Source organism: Eriocheir sinensis, chromosome 27 (genome assembly GCF_024679095.1).
Source record: "Eriocheir sinensis breed Jianghai 21 chromosome 27, ASM2467909v1, whole genome shotgun sequence".
In the NCBI taxonomy this organism is placed as follows: Eukaryota; Metazoa; Arthropoda; class Malacostraca; order Decapoda; family Varunidae; genus Eriocheir; species Eriocheir sinensis.
In genome coordinates, this window is record NC_066535.1 from 18,457,909 (window position 1) to 18,476,718 (window position 18,810).

Here is an 18,810-nt window from a genome sequence, read left to right on the forward strand (position 1 = left end):
CGCCCGTGAAACACACCACACCACCTCTTCACACCCTCTTCCTCGGACCCTTCCACACACACACACACACACACACACACACACACATCTACATAACAATAACAAGGCTGGCGCTATGCACGTGTTAGCTTTCCGGTGATTCGTTTAACTCAGCGCCATAAGCCATCAAACCATCAAGCCATCACGCCATAAGTCCATCACCGCATCGCCCATACCATCAGCCCATGACGGCACGAGTCCATCACACCCGCCCCACCCCGCGTCGCCACATCGGCCGCCGCAGAGAGAGCCCATTCCAGCCATTCCGCCCCTCGCGTTATCCTCCCTCATCGCCGCCGACGCAGATTGGACCCATAAGTAACGCGTATTATCTGCAATCATCCACTCAGCCGTTCAATTGGCCGCTAAAGCAATGACGAAATCCATGAACATGTATCTGATAAAGTAACTACGTGTATTGCGGGCTCACTAGGGCCATAAAGTTTTCCTCCGATCTCCCTTTTTACGATTTCATGCGCTAATCTACCGTGTTATTGTGCATGCCCGTATGTGTCTCTCTGCTTAGTGTCCTGGTTATTTTTTGACGGCGCTTCGCTTACATTTCATGACCTTACAAGCACTTGATAACTCATATATTTACTGTATTTTATTTTTTCACAATAAACTGGATCCAACCACAACACTCATTGGCAACTATGAACACATCAGAACACATCAGCCTTTCCTGTCATGTGGCAACTACGTATTTTAAAAAACGCTTGCGGAGAAAGAAACAAATAAATTAAGATAAAGGACGTTCATTTTCAACTTCCACACATTCTCGAAGCAATAGGAAACGTGACCCCTATAGAAAACCATGAATGAATCTACGGGAATTTCACTTACATGTTACACTTTTACACACTTGGTAACTCTTAGGACAGACTGTATCGACCGACATACACAGAGACCCTTCTGACCCTGCGTGGTGTAACGGCTAACATGCTTATCTCTAGACCACTCACGCTATGGGCGAGTAACGTAAACACTTATACCTGAGATAAAATACTCCACTTATCGGAAAAAAATAACTTATTGCACCTGTAAAATATATGTCAAATCATAACTTCTGTACTTGCATATATCTTGCCGTTTTATTTTCTTATAGCACGAGAGGCAACATAAAAGCCCGCTAAGCGCTGTTCCGATGAAAGAAAACAGAATAAGAGAATTCTCAGGGCTCGGGTATGTTAGGTTTTCTTGAATAGCGTCTTCTTATAACCCCTTGCGTGCTTTACAGAAAACCAAACAAACTTGGGGATGGCATTGGGTTTGAGAACTTAAGAAGCCACTGTGTTGGACTGACGAACAGTGCCATAGTCAGAAACTGTTCTTTACATGCGTGGAAAAACGTTCCTATACTGACCCACCTTGCACGGGGTTTCAATATAACGAAGTACTACTTCATACGATGGCGTTTTCTGTGTACGTCCACGGGAGGCAAGGCTAGGCAGGGAGAACTGTATATTTCCTGTCAACACACACACACACACACACACACACACACACACACACACACTTATATGCACACAACGAAACAGTTTAAAAAAAAAATTGGACCACGGGCCTTTGTCTGATGACGGCCCGTGATGAGGGTGCCTACTGACCGACTCTGACACCGACCAAGTCGGTCTGTCGACGAGGACTGGCGTGTCTCTGAACAAGCTGGACGCAGTCATGTATAATATATCATCGGGTACACACACACACACACACACACACACACACACACATACAAACACATGCGCGCGCGCAGGAGTTATGTTTAAAATTGTGATAATCTGAGACATACGATCTTAAATACAAATTGATAAGATTAATCAATCCACGCATTTACTGAAGATGTCGATTGACGGGCTTTGCTTTTATTTATCAATGTTGTTATCGCTATCGTTATTGTTATCATAATTATTATTATTTTTCTTGCTGTTAATATTATCATTATTATTATTATTATTATTATTATTATTATTATTATTATTATTTTTTTATTATTAGTGTTATTATCATTATCATTAATATCAAGCAAAATACAAGAGGTAGAGCCAGAAAAGCGCAAAAATATATGTTAAGATTCTGTCTTTAACCCAACAGGCCTAGGACGCAGAGAATTAAGGATAAAGCACTTCCTTTCCACTTTGATGCTTATTTGTCAACATAAGTCAGTCAGTCATCTAATCTTGTAGACGTGGCGGACAAAAAAGACTGAATAGTGCGAAGAGAGAGAGAGAGAGAGAGAGAGAGAAATGTAATAATCAATCGTCCTCATTTTGAGTCTCTAGGTTGACATACAACGCGAGTCATCCTGCTACTGTTTGCCATTAAAATATGAACATAAAAAAAAATAATTCTCATTCACGTTGCTATACAACAAGAATTTCACTCCGCATAAGCATGACAACACATTTCATCTCCCTTCCCTAAGATCACCTCGTTTTCTCTCCTCCCTCACAAGAATCCCTCCACTCTTCCGGTACCTTTCCAAATTTAGCTTAATTCGGCTAACTCGGCCCTTCCTCTCAGGTCCTCCCCCCTCCCCAGCCTGTTATTGTAATCTGTCTCGTCGCTTACGCTTACTGAGTGGCAGTCTGTGCTGTGCTGCTTGCTGGTGGACTGGTGGGTGGTAGACGCAACGCAAGACGGCAACCCAATAGTGCGTTCTCATACCTCTGCCAGCGAGGATCAGTGCAGCATTAGTGAGTGCCAAGACCATTACCCAAGTTTGTTTTATCAGGAGAATATACTTCATTTCTAGAATAGTGTGGGAAAGGACTGGACACATTGGAAATGAGTGTTTATAATTACGTCGATGAAACATGGCATTTTATTTGGTAAAGTGTGTGTGTGTGTATGTGTGTGTGTGTGTGGAGAGAGAGAGAGAGAGAGAGAGGGTTGCTGTCATGGCCTTGAGCGGGACGAGGATGGTGATGAGCATGCCAGTGCCTTGGTTGAGCTTTGCTTCTCCTCCCCTGTTTACGGGTGTGTACGAGCGTTTGTGAGCGTTCATTAGTGCAAGCTCAGGGACGGGAGGTATTATTGCAATCAAACACTTTGGACCAGTAGTTTTTAAACCGGGGAGCGTGCCTCCAAGGGGGCGTTAGAAATTTCAATGGAGACGCCAGCCCTGGCAAGGTAACGTAACGCGATAGCTGCGCGTGGCTGCGGTGCTCATCTCCGATCTGTTGGCCCTTTAAACCTGTGGTAGGTAACAATCATTTACCCCGGGACACGGGCCAAAGTTTCATGTTGGTTGACTGCGTCTTGTCGGCCGTCAGCTGATTTACCTGGTCTGTGGTCTGCTCACATGTCGCATCTATTTTTTTCTCCCATACCAGTGACGCGCATGATGTTCAGACGGTTCTAGTCTTCAAAGTAACTACTGCCTTCTTCCACATTTTGTATTCTGAAACTTGACTTTATATTTTCTTTCACAAGATAAGGTATGAGATTTTTCCTTTATTCAAACTAACTTTCTGCTCTCCTCGCATGTTAATGCATTTTCCCTTCCTGCAGTGTCGGAGACGAAGGACACCGAGAGGTATGCGCCGCTGACACAAGACCTTGTCCGCGAGGCTCTGAGGAAGGACAAAGGCGAGGCGGCTCAGCTGGTCTCGTGGAGGTGCAAGGACTTCACCAACAAGGGCGACAACTACGCCTGCTTTGTGACCAGCGTCAGTGTCCAGTACAAGGAGGAAGGACAAGCGGAGCCCCGGCAAGTTTCGTATGTGGCCAAAATTGCCCACCAGGTAAAAAGCGTCATGAACAGCCTGATGAACGAAGTGTTCCTTAAGGAAGGCGCCAACTTCACTGAGATCCTGCCGGCAGCCAACGAGGCCCTGAAGGAGCTGCACATGGACCCCATCAGGTGAGTGGACTTGGCACTGGGCATTTATGAGGCAGACAGTTACATAGGCACAATTTATTCTTGCTGATAATAACTCGATAAAAAAAAGACAGCTACAGTGGTAGCTAATAATTAACTGCTACACCGTCGTCTCGCCGGGTCGCTGTATGTCTCAGCGCCATGTTATGCCCATTCCATGACCTACACAGAAGGTGTAAAGTAACGCTGCCCAGGTGAGGCCGCTCGGAGGGAGGGCAACGTAACATTATAATAAAATTCATCTCAAGTATTATAACAAAGTAACATAGAATTTGCTTCACGGCCTTTCTAGAGAAACAGAGGAGAGTAGTTGCTGCTTCCTCTACTAAGGCAGAAGAGCAAGTGAATGCTGCTCTCAATCTAAATTCAGCCCTCAAAGTCCCCACTAACCATAAGATGCACTAACACTAGTCAGTCCTGTCAGCTGCCCTGTAGGTCAAGCCTTCGCTAGTGAGGCACAGCCGGCAATATTACCTTCCCTCACCTCTCCAGGACCGCCAAGGGCTACTCCGCCTCGTACACGCTTGGGCAGGAGGTGCTGATACTCGAGGACTTGAGACAACGACACTTTAAGATGCACTACGAGAGGCGGCGGGGCTTGGACGTGCCGCACGCCACCCTCGTCCTGCAGGAGCTGGGCAGACTCCACGCGGCCTCGCAGCTACTAGAGACGAGGATGGGTTGCACGCTGACAGAGAAATGGCCCATCCTAAAAGAAACGTGGTTCAGCGACAACTACGGGATGACTGAACTATTCCAACATATGGTTGTGGCTCAGATGGAAGCGTCGGCCGTGATCATGGAGCAGGTGAGCATTCAAGGAGAAACGTTGACGCTAGATCCAAACAGACAAATAAGCCCGACCACGATGCTGTTTGTACAGTCATCTTTGCCCAGTAATATCCTGGAACAATACCATTTTAATATTAATTTTCATATTGCCCCACTTTAGTTTTGGGGGTAGTACATTGTGTAATGACGTCACGTGATCCTTTTGCTCGCATCGCCCCGCCTCGCCCACGTCTCTCAATCATCCACTCGCCACACCTTCCCACATCACACGAGTCACCGGGGCGCGTGAGTGGTAACGTTATCCCAGCCAGCCAGTGTGAATCTGTGGCTGACCTCTGCATGAATCTTGCATTAGCCATGGGAGTGTTGGGTTTGTCATTTATTGTCACAAGACCCTCTGGTGCTTAACTAAGCTTGTCCTTTTGGTCCCAGATTCCAAACTGCGAGCACGTGGTTGAGTGGATCAGGAAGACCAAGGCCCTTGGGATGGACATCTTCATGAATGGCATTGGTCCTGCCGGCAAGTTCACGGCGTTGACGCATGGAGACTGTTGGACCAACAACATTCTCTTCAGGTGAGTGGGTATTGATGGTCAACCATGACAGTGGCACGGGGTAACTGTTAAGCAACCGTCAGTCGCCACCTAACTCTCACGCCGCCCGCAGGTACGACGAGGCGGGGGCGCCAGTGGAGGTGATGCTGGTGGACCTGCAGGCTACGCGGAGAGTCTCGGTGGCTGCCGACCTCTCCTACTTCCTCTACTCCAGCTTCACCGGGGACGTTCGCAGGAACAACCTGGACACGTTCCTTGACACCTACTACGATTCGTTCTGCGGCGTGCTGCGGGCGGCGCAGGTACCGTTGCCTTTCTCTCGAGAAGAACTTGGCCAGGAATTCATGAACAAGCTTACCTTTGGCTGTATTTCCGGAATTGTCTTATTGCCCTGTGTACTGTGTGAGGACCAGGATGTGATGAACTTTGTGGAGATAGATGAAGAAAACATGGACCATATGAGCAACCTCCGCCAAGAACAGATCGTCAGGATGGGCACCAGGAAGGATGGACACCTGAAGGGCAGACTTGTGGACATGTTTGACGATATGGTGCGAGCAGGAATCATCGTTGATACTCCATCTTCATCTTAGTGGTGGTCCAGTGACTGCTGCTGGCTCCGTACAACATCCCTGCTATTGGCAGCCACTGCTTCCCGTTACAGTAATGCAGTCGGCCCTCTAATTGGGCTCTCTTGCGATAATCGCTTCCGTCTCCGAAGTGCTGCAGTAGAGCTGCTTCCTCGGCGTCCGCTGGTGTGGCAGGCAAAGCCTATCCATTTAGTCACTGGCACACCACTTCCACATTTTTTGAAACAAATTTACACTTTCTGAAGAGTGTTGGAGAGGGTGAACGTACCAGTGCAAATTTGCCGTGTAGATTGTGAGCACAGGTCACTCGGGAGTATATCCTGCGAGCGAGACTACTGGACACCCTCTGATGACTGGACCCTTTGTCATGCTTCCATGTACCGGAAATGTATTTTTGTACGTAAATACACTTTTTCCCACTGCACACACACACACACACACATACACACACACACACGCACACACATACACCCACTAGTGATGTTTATAAGTGTGATAAGGTTATCTGAGACATTGGATCTCAAATACAAACTGCTAAGATTAATCTATTCACGGTTTTATTGGTGATACCGATTGACTGACTGGTTCATATTATTAGTGTTATCGCTATCGCTATTATTACTATTATTATTATTATTATTATTATTATTATTATTATTATTATTATTATTATTATTATTATTATTATTGTTGTTGCTGTTTTCATTATAATTATTATCGAGCAAAGCACAATAAGGAGAGCCAGAAGAATGCAAAAATATATGTTAAGAAGTCTGTAACCCCAGCACGCCAAGATGCAGAGACAAACGACTTCCTTTCTACTTTGATGCTTATTTGTCAACAAAACAATCATTCAGTCAGCTAATCTTGTAGACGTGGCTGAAAAAGTGAAATAGTGGAGAGAGAGAGAGAGAGAGAGAGAGAGAGAGAGAGAGAGAGAGAGAGAGAGAGAGAAGGGGGGTGAAAAATAGTACTCAGTCGTCCTTATTTTGACAGTTTTGAAGTTGACACACACAACGTGAGTCATCATGTTGCTGTTTGCCAATAAAATATGAAAGCAATAAATATTTGATTCCCTTTAACGATTTTATGTAACAATATTTCTTTCTACGCATAAGCATGACGCAATACGTACCGTCTCCCTTCCCCAAGGTCTCCGCGTTCTCCCTCCTCCTCCCTCCCTAACAGCCCATCCTCCCCTCCCCTCCACTCTTCCTTTACCTCTCCATAGAGCCTCTACTCGGCTAACTCGGCCTGCCTCAATAGTCTCCCTCCCTCCCATACACATAATTGTAATCTGCTGGTCCCATACTCGTGGCAGTCTGTACTCGGCTGGCCGGTAGGTTGGTGGGTGGAAGGCGACAGTGCGTCATATTCCACTGGCGACGAGGACCAACACAGCATCAGTGAGTACCATGACTACTGTTAGACGCCAGTGTTATGTGTTGTCAGTGAATACTTAATTTCTAGGGAAGCATGGAAGAGTATTTGGCACTGTATGTAGATATGTGTGTGGGTGTGTGTGGAGAGAGAGAGAGAGAGAGAGAGAGAGAGAGAGAGAGAGAGAGAGAGAGAGAGATCGGGGACCTTTCATCATACACACACACACACACACACACACACACACACACACACACACACACACACACTCGTATCGAAGGTCAGTGACATTTCCCGAGTATTGACTGAGTGAAGTATCGAATCGAGATAAGTCTACCTATCATATACCATATATACGTATACTACACACACACACACACACACACACACACACACACACACACACACATACACTTATACACTTCTTCAGTCTTTTAACCCGGTAGCAGTGGGGATCATGTTTCCTAATGGGACCTCTAAGCGAGAAAAATGAGAAAAAATAATAATTCACACAAACCATTTCAAAATATATATCAAAGTATTTGTGATTAATTTATGTATCATCTATTTTGGAGGGTTTAAATCATGGCACAAATCGGGCCCGTCGCTGCTACCGCGAGGCCAGTGACATTTTCCAAGTCATGATTATGTGAAATACTATCTAATCGCGATAAGTCAACCTTCCACACACACACACACACACACACACACACACACACACAGACACATACATACATACATATATATATATATATATATATATATATATATATATATATATATATATATATATATATATATATATATATATATATATATATATATATATACACACACACACACACACACACACACACACACACACACACACACACACACACACACACACACACACACACACACACACACACACACACACACACACACACACTCATTATGATGTGCAGGGTTCCGGCCACGTTGTGTAGATGCTTCACGAGCTGCTGGATCAACGCGGGGAGGTAAACTAGCAGCAAGGCTCCATGCTCAGGATCAACACCTTCTGCAGACTCCGGCAAGGCCGCCGCGCCCTCCAGTAATCTCGCGGGAAGACACCCAGACCCGGACTGACGACTGCTGCCCCTCACTGACTCGAGCGCTCTCACAGACGGACCAGCGACACCGCCTGTCCCGAAGATCCACTGTCTAAAATGATCATCTCGGTGTACCGAAAGTTTGCCATTTTCTCCCCGCTCCTGGAAAGTGCAATATTTTTTTTCTTGTAAGGGTGGAAAAGAACATCATTCAAAATTATATTTGTACCTTTTGACTTTGCGGCGTCCAACATGACCATTTCATGGTCCTCATTGCCGGTGGAACAGGCGACGACGGGGCGAGGTTTCTGGTCGACCTGTCTGCCGGCACGATGAGCTGCGGTTTGTCGGCCGTCAGCTGATTTACCTGATCGATGGTCTATTCACGTTGGATCTATTTTTTTCTCACATACCAGTGACGTGGATGATGTTCAGACGTTTGTAGTCTTCTAAGTAATTGCTCCGTTCTTCCAGATTTTGTATTGATACTTGATTCTTTATTTTCTTTCACAAGATATTGGATGTTTGTACCTTTTTTCCAAACTAACTTTCTGCTCCCCTCGGTTAAGGTATTTTCCCTTCTTGCAGTGTCGGAGACGGAGGACACCAAGAGGTACGGGCCGCTGACACAAGACCTTGTCCGCGAGGCTCTGAGGAAGGACAAAGGCGAGGCGGCTCAGCTGGTGTCGTGGAAATGCAAGGACTTCACCAAGAAGGGCGACAACTACGCCTGCTTTGTGACCAGCGTCAATGTCCAGTACAAGGAGGAGGGACAAGCGGAGCCACGGCAAGTTTCGTATGTGGTCAAAATTGCCCACCAGATGAAAGGTGGCATGGCCAAGCTGATGAACGACGTGTTCTTGAAGGAAGGTGTAAACTTCAATGAGATCCTGCCGGTAGCCTGCGAGGCCCTGAAGGAGCTGCACATGGACCCCATCAGGTGAGTGGACTTGACACGGGGCGTTTATGGAGCAGCAAGACAGTTACATAGGCAGGCTTTGTGCTTCTGGACGATAACTCGATAAAAAAAGACAGCTACAGTGGTAGCCCATAATTAACTGCTACATTTTATTCAAATTAAATAGCTATAGCAGCCAGTAGATATACTGTTCATGAGAAAAGTTGAAAAGATTACATTAAGGCAGTTTCTTACAGCAGAACTCCATTCATTCGAATTCCAGCCAAAAGATCCCAGTTGTTGGAGTTCTTTGAGGAAATATAAAAAATCATGGGCATAACATGGAGAGGTGAGACAAGGAGAGAACGCCATTCTGCTGCCAGAGTCGCCGCCCACAGGACAACAGCGCATATGTACGACAGTTTGGCAAATCTCGAATATTTCCTCCAACTCTATTTGTTCTTGACCGAGGATGCAGGTCCCGGTAGCAGCAAATGACTACCAACCAGTGGTTTTAGAGGACGTTAACACTGAACTGCTTTGGGAACACGTGCAAAAATAATCACCAAACAACAAAGGTGACACAGGTAGAATTTGAGTTCAGTATGAAACAAATGTCCTAAAAAAGGAAACCTGACTCTCGTCACCTTCATATCAGCTTGGTGAAATGACGGCGAGAAAACCGAATTATTCGGCTTTCCTTCTTATGACTTCGTTCATGTATATCATAAAGTTTAATAGAATTATTAGAAAAAGTAACATGGTATTCTGCTTCACATCCTTTATAGAGAAACCGAAGAGAGTAGTAGCTGCTTCCTCTGCTAAAGCAGGGGCGCAAGTGAACGCTGCTCTCTAACTAAACCCAGCCCTCAAAGACCCCACTAACCATAAGATGCACTAACACCAGTAGTCAGTCCTGTCAGCTGTCCTGTGCGTAGAACCTTCGCTAGTGAGGCACAGCTGGCAATACTACCTTCCCTCACCTCTCCAGGACCGCCAAGGGCTACTCCGCCTCGTACACGCTTGGGCAGGAGGTGCTGATACTCGAGGACTTGAGACAACGACACTTCAAGATGTTTGAGAGGCGGCGGGGCATGGACGTGCCGCACGCCACTCTCGTCCTGCAGGAGCTGGGCAGACTCCACGCGGCCTCGCAGCTACTAGAGACGAGGATGGGCTGCACGCTGACAGAGAAATGGCCCATCCTAAATGAAAAGTGGGGGTCAGACGACAGCTCCGGAATGACTGTAGTGTTCCAAAAGATGATAGAGACACAGATGGAGGCGTCGGCCGTGATCATGGAGCAGGTGAGCATTCGAGGAGAAACGTTATCGGAAGATCCATCAGACAAATTAGCCCAACCACGAAGGAATTTGTGCAGTCACCTTTGCCCAGTAATATCCTGAAACTATAACATTTTAAAATTTTAATGATAATTTCCTAAATCATACACGAGCCACCGTGGCACGTGAGTGGTAACGTTATCCCAACCAGCCAGTGTGAATCTGTGGCTGACCTCTGCATGGATCTTGCATTAGCCATGGGAGTGTTGGGTTTGTCATTTACTGCCACAAGACCCTCTGGTGCTAAAATGAATTTCCCCTTTCGGTGCCAGATTCCAAACTGCGAGCACGTGGTGGAGTGGATCAGGAAGACCAAGGCCACCGGGATAGACATCTTCATAGACGGCACAGGTCCTGCCGGCAAGTTCACGGCACTGACTCACGGAGACTGTTGGAACAACAACATTCTCTTCAGGTGAGTGAGTATTGAGGGTCGATCATGACAGTGGCAAGGGGAAGCTGTTAGGCAGCCGCCAGGGGGCATCACTTCACTCTCACGCCGCCCACAGGTACGACGAGGCGGAGTATCCCGTGGAGGTGATGCTGGTGGACCTGCAGGCCATGCGGAGAGCCTCTGTGACTGCCGACCTCTCCTACTTCCTCTACTCCAGCTTCACCGGGGACGTTCGCAGGAACAACCTGGACACATTCCTTGACACCTACTACGACTCGTTCTGCGGCGTGCTGCGGGCGGCGCAGGTACCGTTGCCTTTTTCACGAGAAGAACTTGGCCAGGAATTCATGAACAAGCTCACCTTTGGCTGTGTTTCCGGCATGATCTTAGCGCCGATTGTACTGAGTGAAGACCAGGACGTGATGAACTTTACGGAAATAGATGAAGAAAACATGGACCAAGTGAACAACCACCGACAGGAACAGATCGTCAGGATGAGCAAAAGAGAGGATGGACAACTGAAGGACAGATATCTGGACATGTTTGACGATATGGTGCGAGCAGGAATCATCGCTGATGTTCGATCTCGATCTGCATTTTAGTGATGACCAGTGACTGCTGCTACACACACACACACACACCTCTGCTCCGCTCCGGTAGCTACACCGCTCCGGTAGCTCAATCGGCTATAGCGCCGCGCTGCAATGTTTCACGGCCAAACTAGGTGGCGGTTCGAGCCCCGCTCAGGCCGGATTCTTGACGTCGACTAGGAGTGGTTACTGTTCCCCTTTGAGCAAGGGGGATGGGGTGTGTGGTGTGTGAGGTCCCGGCAGTACCCAGAGAGCGACGATAATGAGCATGCACCTGCTCGTGTCGGGAGGGGACCTGCTGGCGAAAGCTAGTCCAACTCGTGATCAGGCCGTGGTGAATTACACACACACACACACACACACACACACACACACACACACACGAGTTATGTATAAGAATATGATAATATGAGACATACGACCTTAAATACAAATTCCGAAGATAAATCTTTTCACGCATTTATTTATAATATCGCGTGACTGATTGGTTGATATGATTTATTATGAGTGTTGATATCGCTATTGTTATTATTATATCTAGGTAACATTCAGCTTGTCTTGTGCTTGACTTATTATTGTTACCTGGTTATTATTATTATTATTATTATTATTATTATTATTATTATTATTATTATTATTATTATTATTATTATTATTATTATTAACTAGTTATTATTATTATTATTATTATTATTATTATTATTATTATTATTATTATTATTATTATTATTATTATTATTATTATTATTATTATTATTATTATTATCATTATTATTATTATTATTATTATTATTATTATTATTATTATTATTATTATTATTATTATTATTATTATTATTATTATTATTATTATTATTATTATTATTATTATTATTATTATTATTATTATTATTATTATTATTATTATTATTATTATTATTATTATTATTGCTATTATTACTATTATTATTATTGTTATTATTATCATTATTATTGTCGCTGCTTTTTTTTTTTGTAGTTAGTGTTATTATTACTATCAAGCACAGTACAACAGGTAGATCCAGAAGGGTGCAAAAATATATATAAAAAAGTCTGTAACCCCAACACGCCGAGTATTAGGGATAAAGCACTTCCTCTCCACTTTGCTGTATACTTGTCAACATAACAGTTAGTCAGTCAGTCACTTAGACAATCTTGCAGACATGGCTGAAAATAGAAGAATGAAGAGTGCGGAGAGAGAGAGAGAGAGAGAGAGGTGGGGGCGGGGGGTTAAAAGTAGTACTCAGTCGTCCTCATTTTGACAGTTTTGAAGTTGACACACACAACGCGAGTTTGCAAATAAAAGGTGAAAACAATGATTAACTCATTCTCATCCACGATTCTATGCAACAAAACTTTTCCCCCTCATAAACATTATGACGCAATACACTCTTCCTCCCTTCCCGATAATCACCGCGTTCTCCATCCTCCTCCCTCACAAGCAGCCCGGCTCTCCCCTCACTCAACTCTATCTCTTCATAAGGCCTCAATTAGGCTATCTCGGCTTGCCTCTCTAGTCTCCCTCCCTCCCGAACCTATCACTGTTATCTGTCATTGTTAGTGAGTGGCACTCTGTGCGCTGTTTGCCGCGGGTTGGTGAGTAGAAGACGCGACGGCAGCAGTGCCTCTTTATTCCTATTCCGACAAGGACCAACGCGGCATCAGTGAGTCCCAAGACCATTATTATACCCCAAGTTTGAGAGTCATAAGGATACATTTCACTTCTAGAGAAGTGTGGAAAAGGATTGAACACTGAAAATCATATTATTTCTTATTTACTTATTTATTATTATTTTTTTTTACGTTTCGGCCTATTGCGCCGATAGGGTTTCTTGGTATGGCCTGATGGTCGGCCCAGCCCGCTATGGCGCAAGCAAGTGTTTGTAGTAGCGACATCTTGCTTGGCTCATCCTTCTGTTTATAATTACGTCGATGAAACATGGTATTTTATTTGCCTGTGTGTGTGTGTGTGTGTGTGTGGTGAGAGAGAGAGAGAGAGACACACACACACACACACACACACACACACACACTGCACGAGTCTCGCTATCATGGCCTTGAGCAGCACGGGGGCGGTGAGGGAGATGCCAGTGCCTCGGTTGAGCAGTACTCTTTGCTTCGCCTTTTCTGTCTACGAATCCAGCCAATCGTGTGCGTTCATTAATACAAGCTTAGGGGCGGGAGGCATTGTAATCAAACACTCCAGATCAAGGTTCGTCAAAGTAAGCGTGACGCCCTTGTTGTGTGTCGCCAGAAGCCTCACTAATAGGCCACCACTTTACGTACAGATAACGAAACACAGGACGGCGGGAGGCAAACACTCCTTAGCACCATGAAGAGGGTTGTAATGACTCCCGTAGGTAGTGCTGAAACTGGTTCGCAGAGAGAAACGCTTCAGAACTCATAAGGCGAACCATAGCAAGGACGGTGTCAGGTCAACTCGTAACCAAATCAACTCGAAATCAAATAAACTCGTAAACAAGTCAACTCGTGCCCCTGTTGGTCAACTCATAAACCGTTCAACTCGTGCACTTGTTATCGCTAGTTTCCATCCTCGTAATGTTCCAGGATCTTTGCCTCCTGTATATACAGAAGGTCTTTTCGGCTGCCAGTTCATGCTTAGGGCACTTTTAGAAGTGGAACTGCACACACACACACACACACACACACACACACACACACACACACACACTCACACACACATTTATTACGATGTGCAGGGTTCCGGCCACCTAGTGGAGATGTTTCAGGAGCTGCTGGATCAACGCGGGGAGTTAAACTGGCGGCAAGGCTCCATGCTCAGGATCAACACCTTCTGCAGACTCCGGCAAGGCCGCCGCGCCCTCCAATGATCTCGCCTAGAATGATCATCTCGGTGTACCGAAAGTGTGCCATTTTCTCCTCGCTCCTGGAAATTGCAATCTTCTTCTTGTAAGGCTGGAAAAATTCATCGTTCAAAACTATGTTTGTACCTTTAAACTTTGCCGAGTTCCGCATCACCATTTCACGGTCCCCATTGCAGGGGAAACCGGCGACAACGGGGCGAGGTTTCTGGTCGACCTGTCTGCCGGCACGATGAGCCCTTCCAGGTTTCTTGTTGGTTAGTTGCGGCTTGTCGGCCGTCAGCTGATCGGTGGTCTGCTCCTATACGTCGCATCTATTTTTTTTCTCTCCCATACCAGTGACGCACATGATGTTTAGACGGTTGTAGTCGTCTTAGTGACTGCAGTGCATGTTCTTCCAGATTTTGTAATTTGATACTTGATCCTGTATTTTCTTTCACAAGAATATGTATCTTTTTACCTTTTATTTTTAAACTAACTTTTGTATTATCGCTTCCGGCAGTGTCGGAGACGGAGAACACCAAGTTGTACTGGCCGTTGACAGAAGATCTTGTTCTCGAGGCTCTGAGGAAGGACAAAGGCGAGGCGGCTCAGCTGGTGTTGTGGAGGTGCAAGGACTTCACCAAGAAGGGCGACAACTATGTCTGCTTTGTGACCAGCGTCAGTGTCGAGTACAAGGAGGAGGGACAAGCGGAGCCCCGGCATGTATCGTATGTGGCCAAAATTGCCCACCAGATGAAAGGCGGCATGACCAAGATGAGGAACGACGTGTTCCTGAAGGAAGGCGCCAGCTACATTGAGATCCTGCCGGCAGCCAACGAGGCCCTGAAGGAGCTGCACATGGACGCCATCAGGTGAGTGGACTTGAGTTTATGAGACACAGAGACTGTTACATAGGCACGATTTATTCTTCTGGAGGATAAAAAAAAATGACAACTACAATCGTAGTTCATAATAAACTGCTACATTTTATTCAAATTAAATAGCTATAGCAGTCAGTAGATAATCGGTAATGTTTATGAAAAAAAGTAAAAAAATAAGTTATATTTAGGCAGCTACTTACAGCAAAAATCAATCAGTGGGGACATACGCCAGGGGGTGCGTCGCTTCGCCCACCATATGACACCAAGTCCGAGTGTCCCTCCGGGCAAGTCTCCATCCAGGCCTCCTTCCAATCCTGAGTACCTCCTGGCAGAATCTATCAACTTGCTCAAGTTACGAACTCTGTGGGCGTCCCCTTGGCCTCCTCCAATCAGGATTGTCTCGTACAGAGACAACCCGATAAGAAGGGTCGGCTTCTGAGCAATGTGCCACATGCCCATATAGTGGAAATTGGCGTTGATTGACTATGCGGGTAATATATGTCGAATCAGTCTCACGGAGTAGTTGCCGGTTTGGCATAAAGTCATTCCAGCGATATCCTACGATTCTGCGTAGAGAGTAATTACCGTTAATCCGCCTCTCCAGGTCCCCATGTAGAGTCCATGTCTCACAGCCAGAGTAATACAGGGAGTACGAGGGACTTGAAGATCCGGATCTTTGTCCTTCTACACGGGTACAGACAACGCCATATACTCGTGCTGCGCGAGGCCATAACACCGTGGGAGAGAAAGAGACTGACGCGCGCATTGACCCATCCGTGTGTGCCTGCCTGTGTCCTAGACTTTGGGGCGTTGTGTGCCTTGTCGTATGGCTGAGAAGTGATCGTGCCTGTACTGTGACTTGCCGTGTAATCTATTGCTTTCCTTAAACGAGAAAACCCAGCCTTGGCCTCTGTTGAGTCCCTCCCCCATGCAGCTTGTATGAGTGGCGTTGCGTGTTGTCGTCTCGCCGGGTCGCTGTGCGCCTCAACGACTGTTTTGCCCATTCCACCGTACCACGATCTACGCAGAAGGTGTAATGGTAACGTTGCCTGCCTAGGTGAGGCCGCTCGGAGGATGGGCAGCGTAACAACATACTCAAATTAATTTTAATTATTAGAAGAAAATAACATGGTATTCTGCTTTACAGACTTTATAGATAAACAATGAGAGGTAGTAGCTGTTTGCTCTACTAAGGCAGGAGAGCAAGTGAGTGCTGCTTTCTACATACACTCAGCCCTCAAAGTCCCCACTAACCAAAAGATGCACTAACACCAGTCGTCAGTCCTGTCAGCTGTCCTGTGCGTAGAGACTTCGCTAGTGAGGCACAGCCGGCAATATTACCTTCCCTCACCTCTCCAGGACCGCCAAGGGCTACTCCGCCTCGTACACGCTTGGGCAGGAGGTGCTGATACTCGAGGACTTGAGACAACGACACTTCAAGATGTTTGGGAGGCGGCGGGGCATGGACGTGCCGCACGCCACCCTCGTCCTGCAGGAGCTGGGCAGACTCCAAGCTGCATCGCAGCTACTAGAAACGAGGATGGGCTGCGCGCTGACAGAGAAATGGCCCATCCTAAATGAAACGTGGGTGTCAGACGACAACTCCGAAATGAGTGCAGTGTTCCAAAAGATGATAGAGACACAGATGGAAGCGTCGGCCGTGATCATGGAGCAGGTGAGCATTCGAGGAGAAACATTAACGCAAGATCCATACAGACAAATTAGCCCAACCACGAAGCTATTTGTAGTCACCTTTGCCCAGTAATTCATAGCACAATACCATTGTAATGATAATTTCCAAATTGACACACTTCAGTATTGGAAAGACCCCATTGTGTAATGACGTCACGTAGTTCTTTCGTTAGCCTCGCCTCTCCCCGATTCGCCCACGTCTCTCAGACAGTCATTTTTGCCATACCTTCAAATATCACATGTGCACGAGTCACCAGCGGCGAGTGAGTGGTATTACGTTTTCCGAGCCTGCCAGTGTGAATCTGTGGCTGACCTCTGCATGGATCTTGCATTAGCCATGGGAATGTAAGGTTTGTCATTTACTGCCACAAGACCCTCTGGTGCTTAAATGAACTTGCCCTTTCGGTGCCAGATTCCAAACAGTGAGCACATAGTGTCGTGGCTCAGGAAGAACAAGGCCACCGGGAGAGACATCATCAAGGACGCCACTGGTCCTGCCGGCAAGTTCACGGTGATGACGCATGGAGACTGTTGGACCAACAACATTCTCTTCAGGTGAGTGAGTATTGAGGGTCGATCATGACAGTGGTACGGGGTAACTGTTAGGTAGCCGTCAAGAGGCATCTCCTCACTCACACGCCGCCCGCAGGTACGACGAGTTGGGAGCGCCCGTGGAGGTGATGCTGGTGGACCTGCAGTGCGCGGGGAGAGCCTCGATGGCTGTCGACCTCGCCTACTTCCTCTACTCCAGCTTCACCGGGGACGTTCGCAGGAACAACTTGGACACGTTCCTTGACACCTACTACGACTCGTTCTGCGGCGTGCTGCGGGCGGCGCAGGTACCATTGCCTTTCTCTCGAGAAGAACTTGGCCAGGAATTCATGAACAAACTCACCTGTGGCTGCATCTTCGGCATGATCTTATTGCCGATTGTACTGAGTGAGGAGCAGGACGTGATTAGCTTTGCGGAAATGGATGAAGCAAACATGGACCAAATGTCCAGCCATCGCCAAGAACAGATCGTCAGGATGAGCAAGAGAGAGGATGGACAACTGAAGGGCAGATATAAGGACATGTTTGACGATATGGTGCGAGCAGGACTTATCACTGATGCCCCAGCTGCATCTTCGTGAAGGACCAGTGACTGCTTGCTGCTGTCCCTGCACAGCATCCCTGCTCGTGGCGGCCGCTGCACCCCGTTACAGTAATGCAGTCACAAGCGCCATGGTTGGCCCTCTAATGGGGCTCTCTAGCCATAATCCCTTCCGTCTCCGAGGTGCTGCAGTAGTTCTGCTTCCTTGGGGTCCGCTGGTGTGCCAGGCAGAGCCAGCCCACTTTGCCACCGGCACGCCAATTCATCCTTTCTTGGAACAACTTAACATCTTCAAAAGCGGATCAGTGTTGGCGAGGGTGAACGTACCAGTATTCATGGGGTGTAGATTTTTCACTGTAAAGGAGGCAGCAGGAGAACATAAATAACAAGAATACAAGAAAATGTCCGGAATACGCGGCTTCCACATTCACCAACGTTGTAGCGCGAGAATGGAATAAACTTCCACTTTCAGTGGTCCAGTAGAGTACGATTAATTAATTTAATAACCATGTCGACCGCCACTTCCTTCAACTTGAAATGCACTAAAAGTAGAAATGCAAAGTCTTGGTGGCATTATATTGAATATGATTTCACTCAGGTTTAAGAACAGACCACCTCTTTAGGATCCGTGAGGTCTGAATATCTATGTAAATCTATGTATACCTCTCTCTCAAATGATCGTATGTTCCCACTTATTTCACTTAGGTACTCTGTAGGTACACAATTTTGCCTACAACTCACTCATCTGTACCTTTCCATTTTCCA

At 46.5% G+C, this 18,810-nt stretch overlaps 2 protein-coding genes across 9 annotated transcripts; both read left to right on the forward strand.

Moving 5' to 3' along the window:
* Positions 1 to 2,595: 2,595 nt before the first annotated feature.
* On the forward strand, positions 2,596 to 11,983 carry LOC127004243 (uncharacterized). 7 transcript variants are annotated; one of them, XM_050871807.1, is made up of 5 exons: positions 2,596 to 2,735; positions 3,553 to 3,904; positions 10,201 to 10,516; positions 10,825 to 10,967; positions 11,062 to 11,983. In XM_050871807.1, coding segments are annotated over exons 1-5 (1,299 nt in total). In that variant the 5' UTR covers positions 2,596 to 2,734; the 3' UTR covers positions 11,549 to 11,983. The 7 variants fall into 7 exon arrangements, with proteins under 7 accessions (XP_050727764.1, XP_050727762.1, XP_050727760.1 ...); XM_050871805.1 differs by lacking the exon at positions 2,596 to 2,735 and adding an exon at positions 2,834 to 2,870; XM_050871803.1 differs by lacking the exons at positions 2,596 to 2,735; positions 10,201 to 10,516 and adding exons at positions 2,946 to 3,018; positions 4,415 to 4,730.
* A 376-nt stretch (positions 11,984 to 12,359) lies between these two features.
* LOC127004245 (uncharacterized) lies at positions 12,360 to 18,535 on the forward strand. 2 transcript variants are annotated; one of them, XM_050871810.1, is made up of 5 exons: positions 12,360 to 13,218; positions 14,900 to 15,251; positions 16,620 to 16,935; positions 17,365 to 17,507; positions 17,602 to 18,535. In XM_050871810.1, coding segments are annotated over exons 1-5 (1,296 nt in total). In that variant the 5' UTR covers positions 12,360 to 13,217; the 3' UTR covers positions 18,086 to 18,535. The 2 variants fall into 2 exon arrangements, with proteins under 2 accessions (XP_050727767.1, XP_050727766.1); XM_050871809.1 differs by lacking the exon at positions 12,360 to 13,218 and adding an exon at positions 13,561 to 14,654.
* The last annotated feature ends 275 nt before the right edge of the window (positions 18,536 to 18,810 follow it).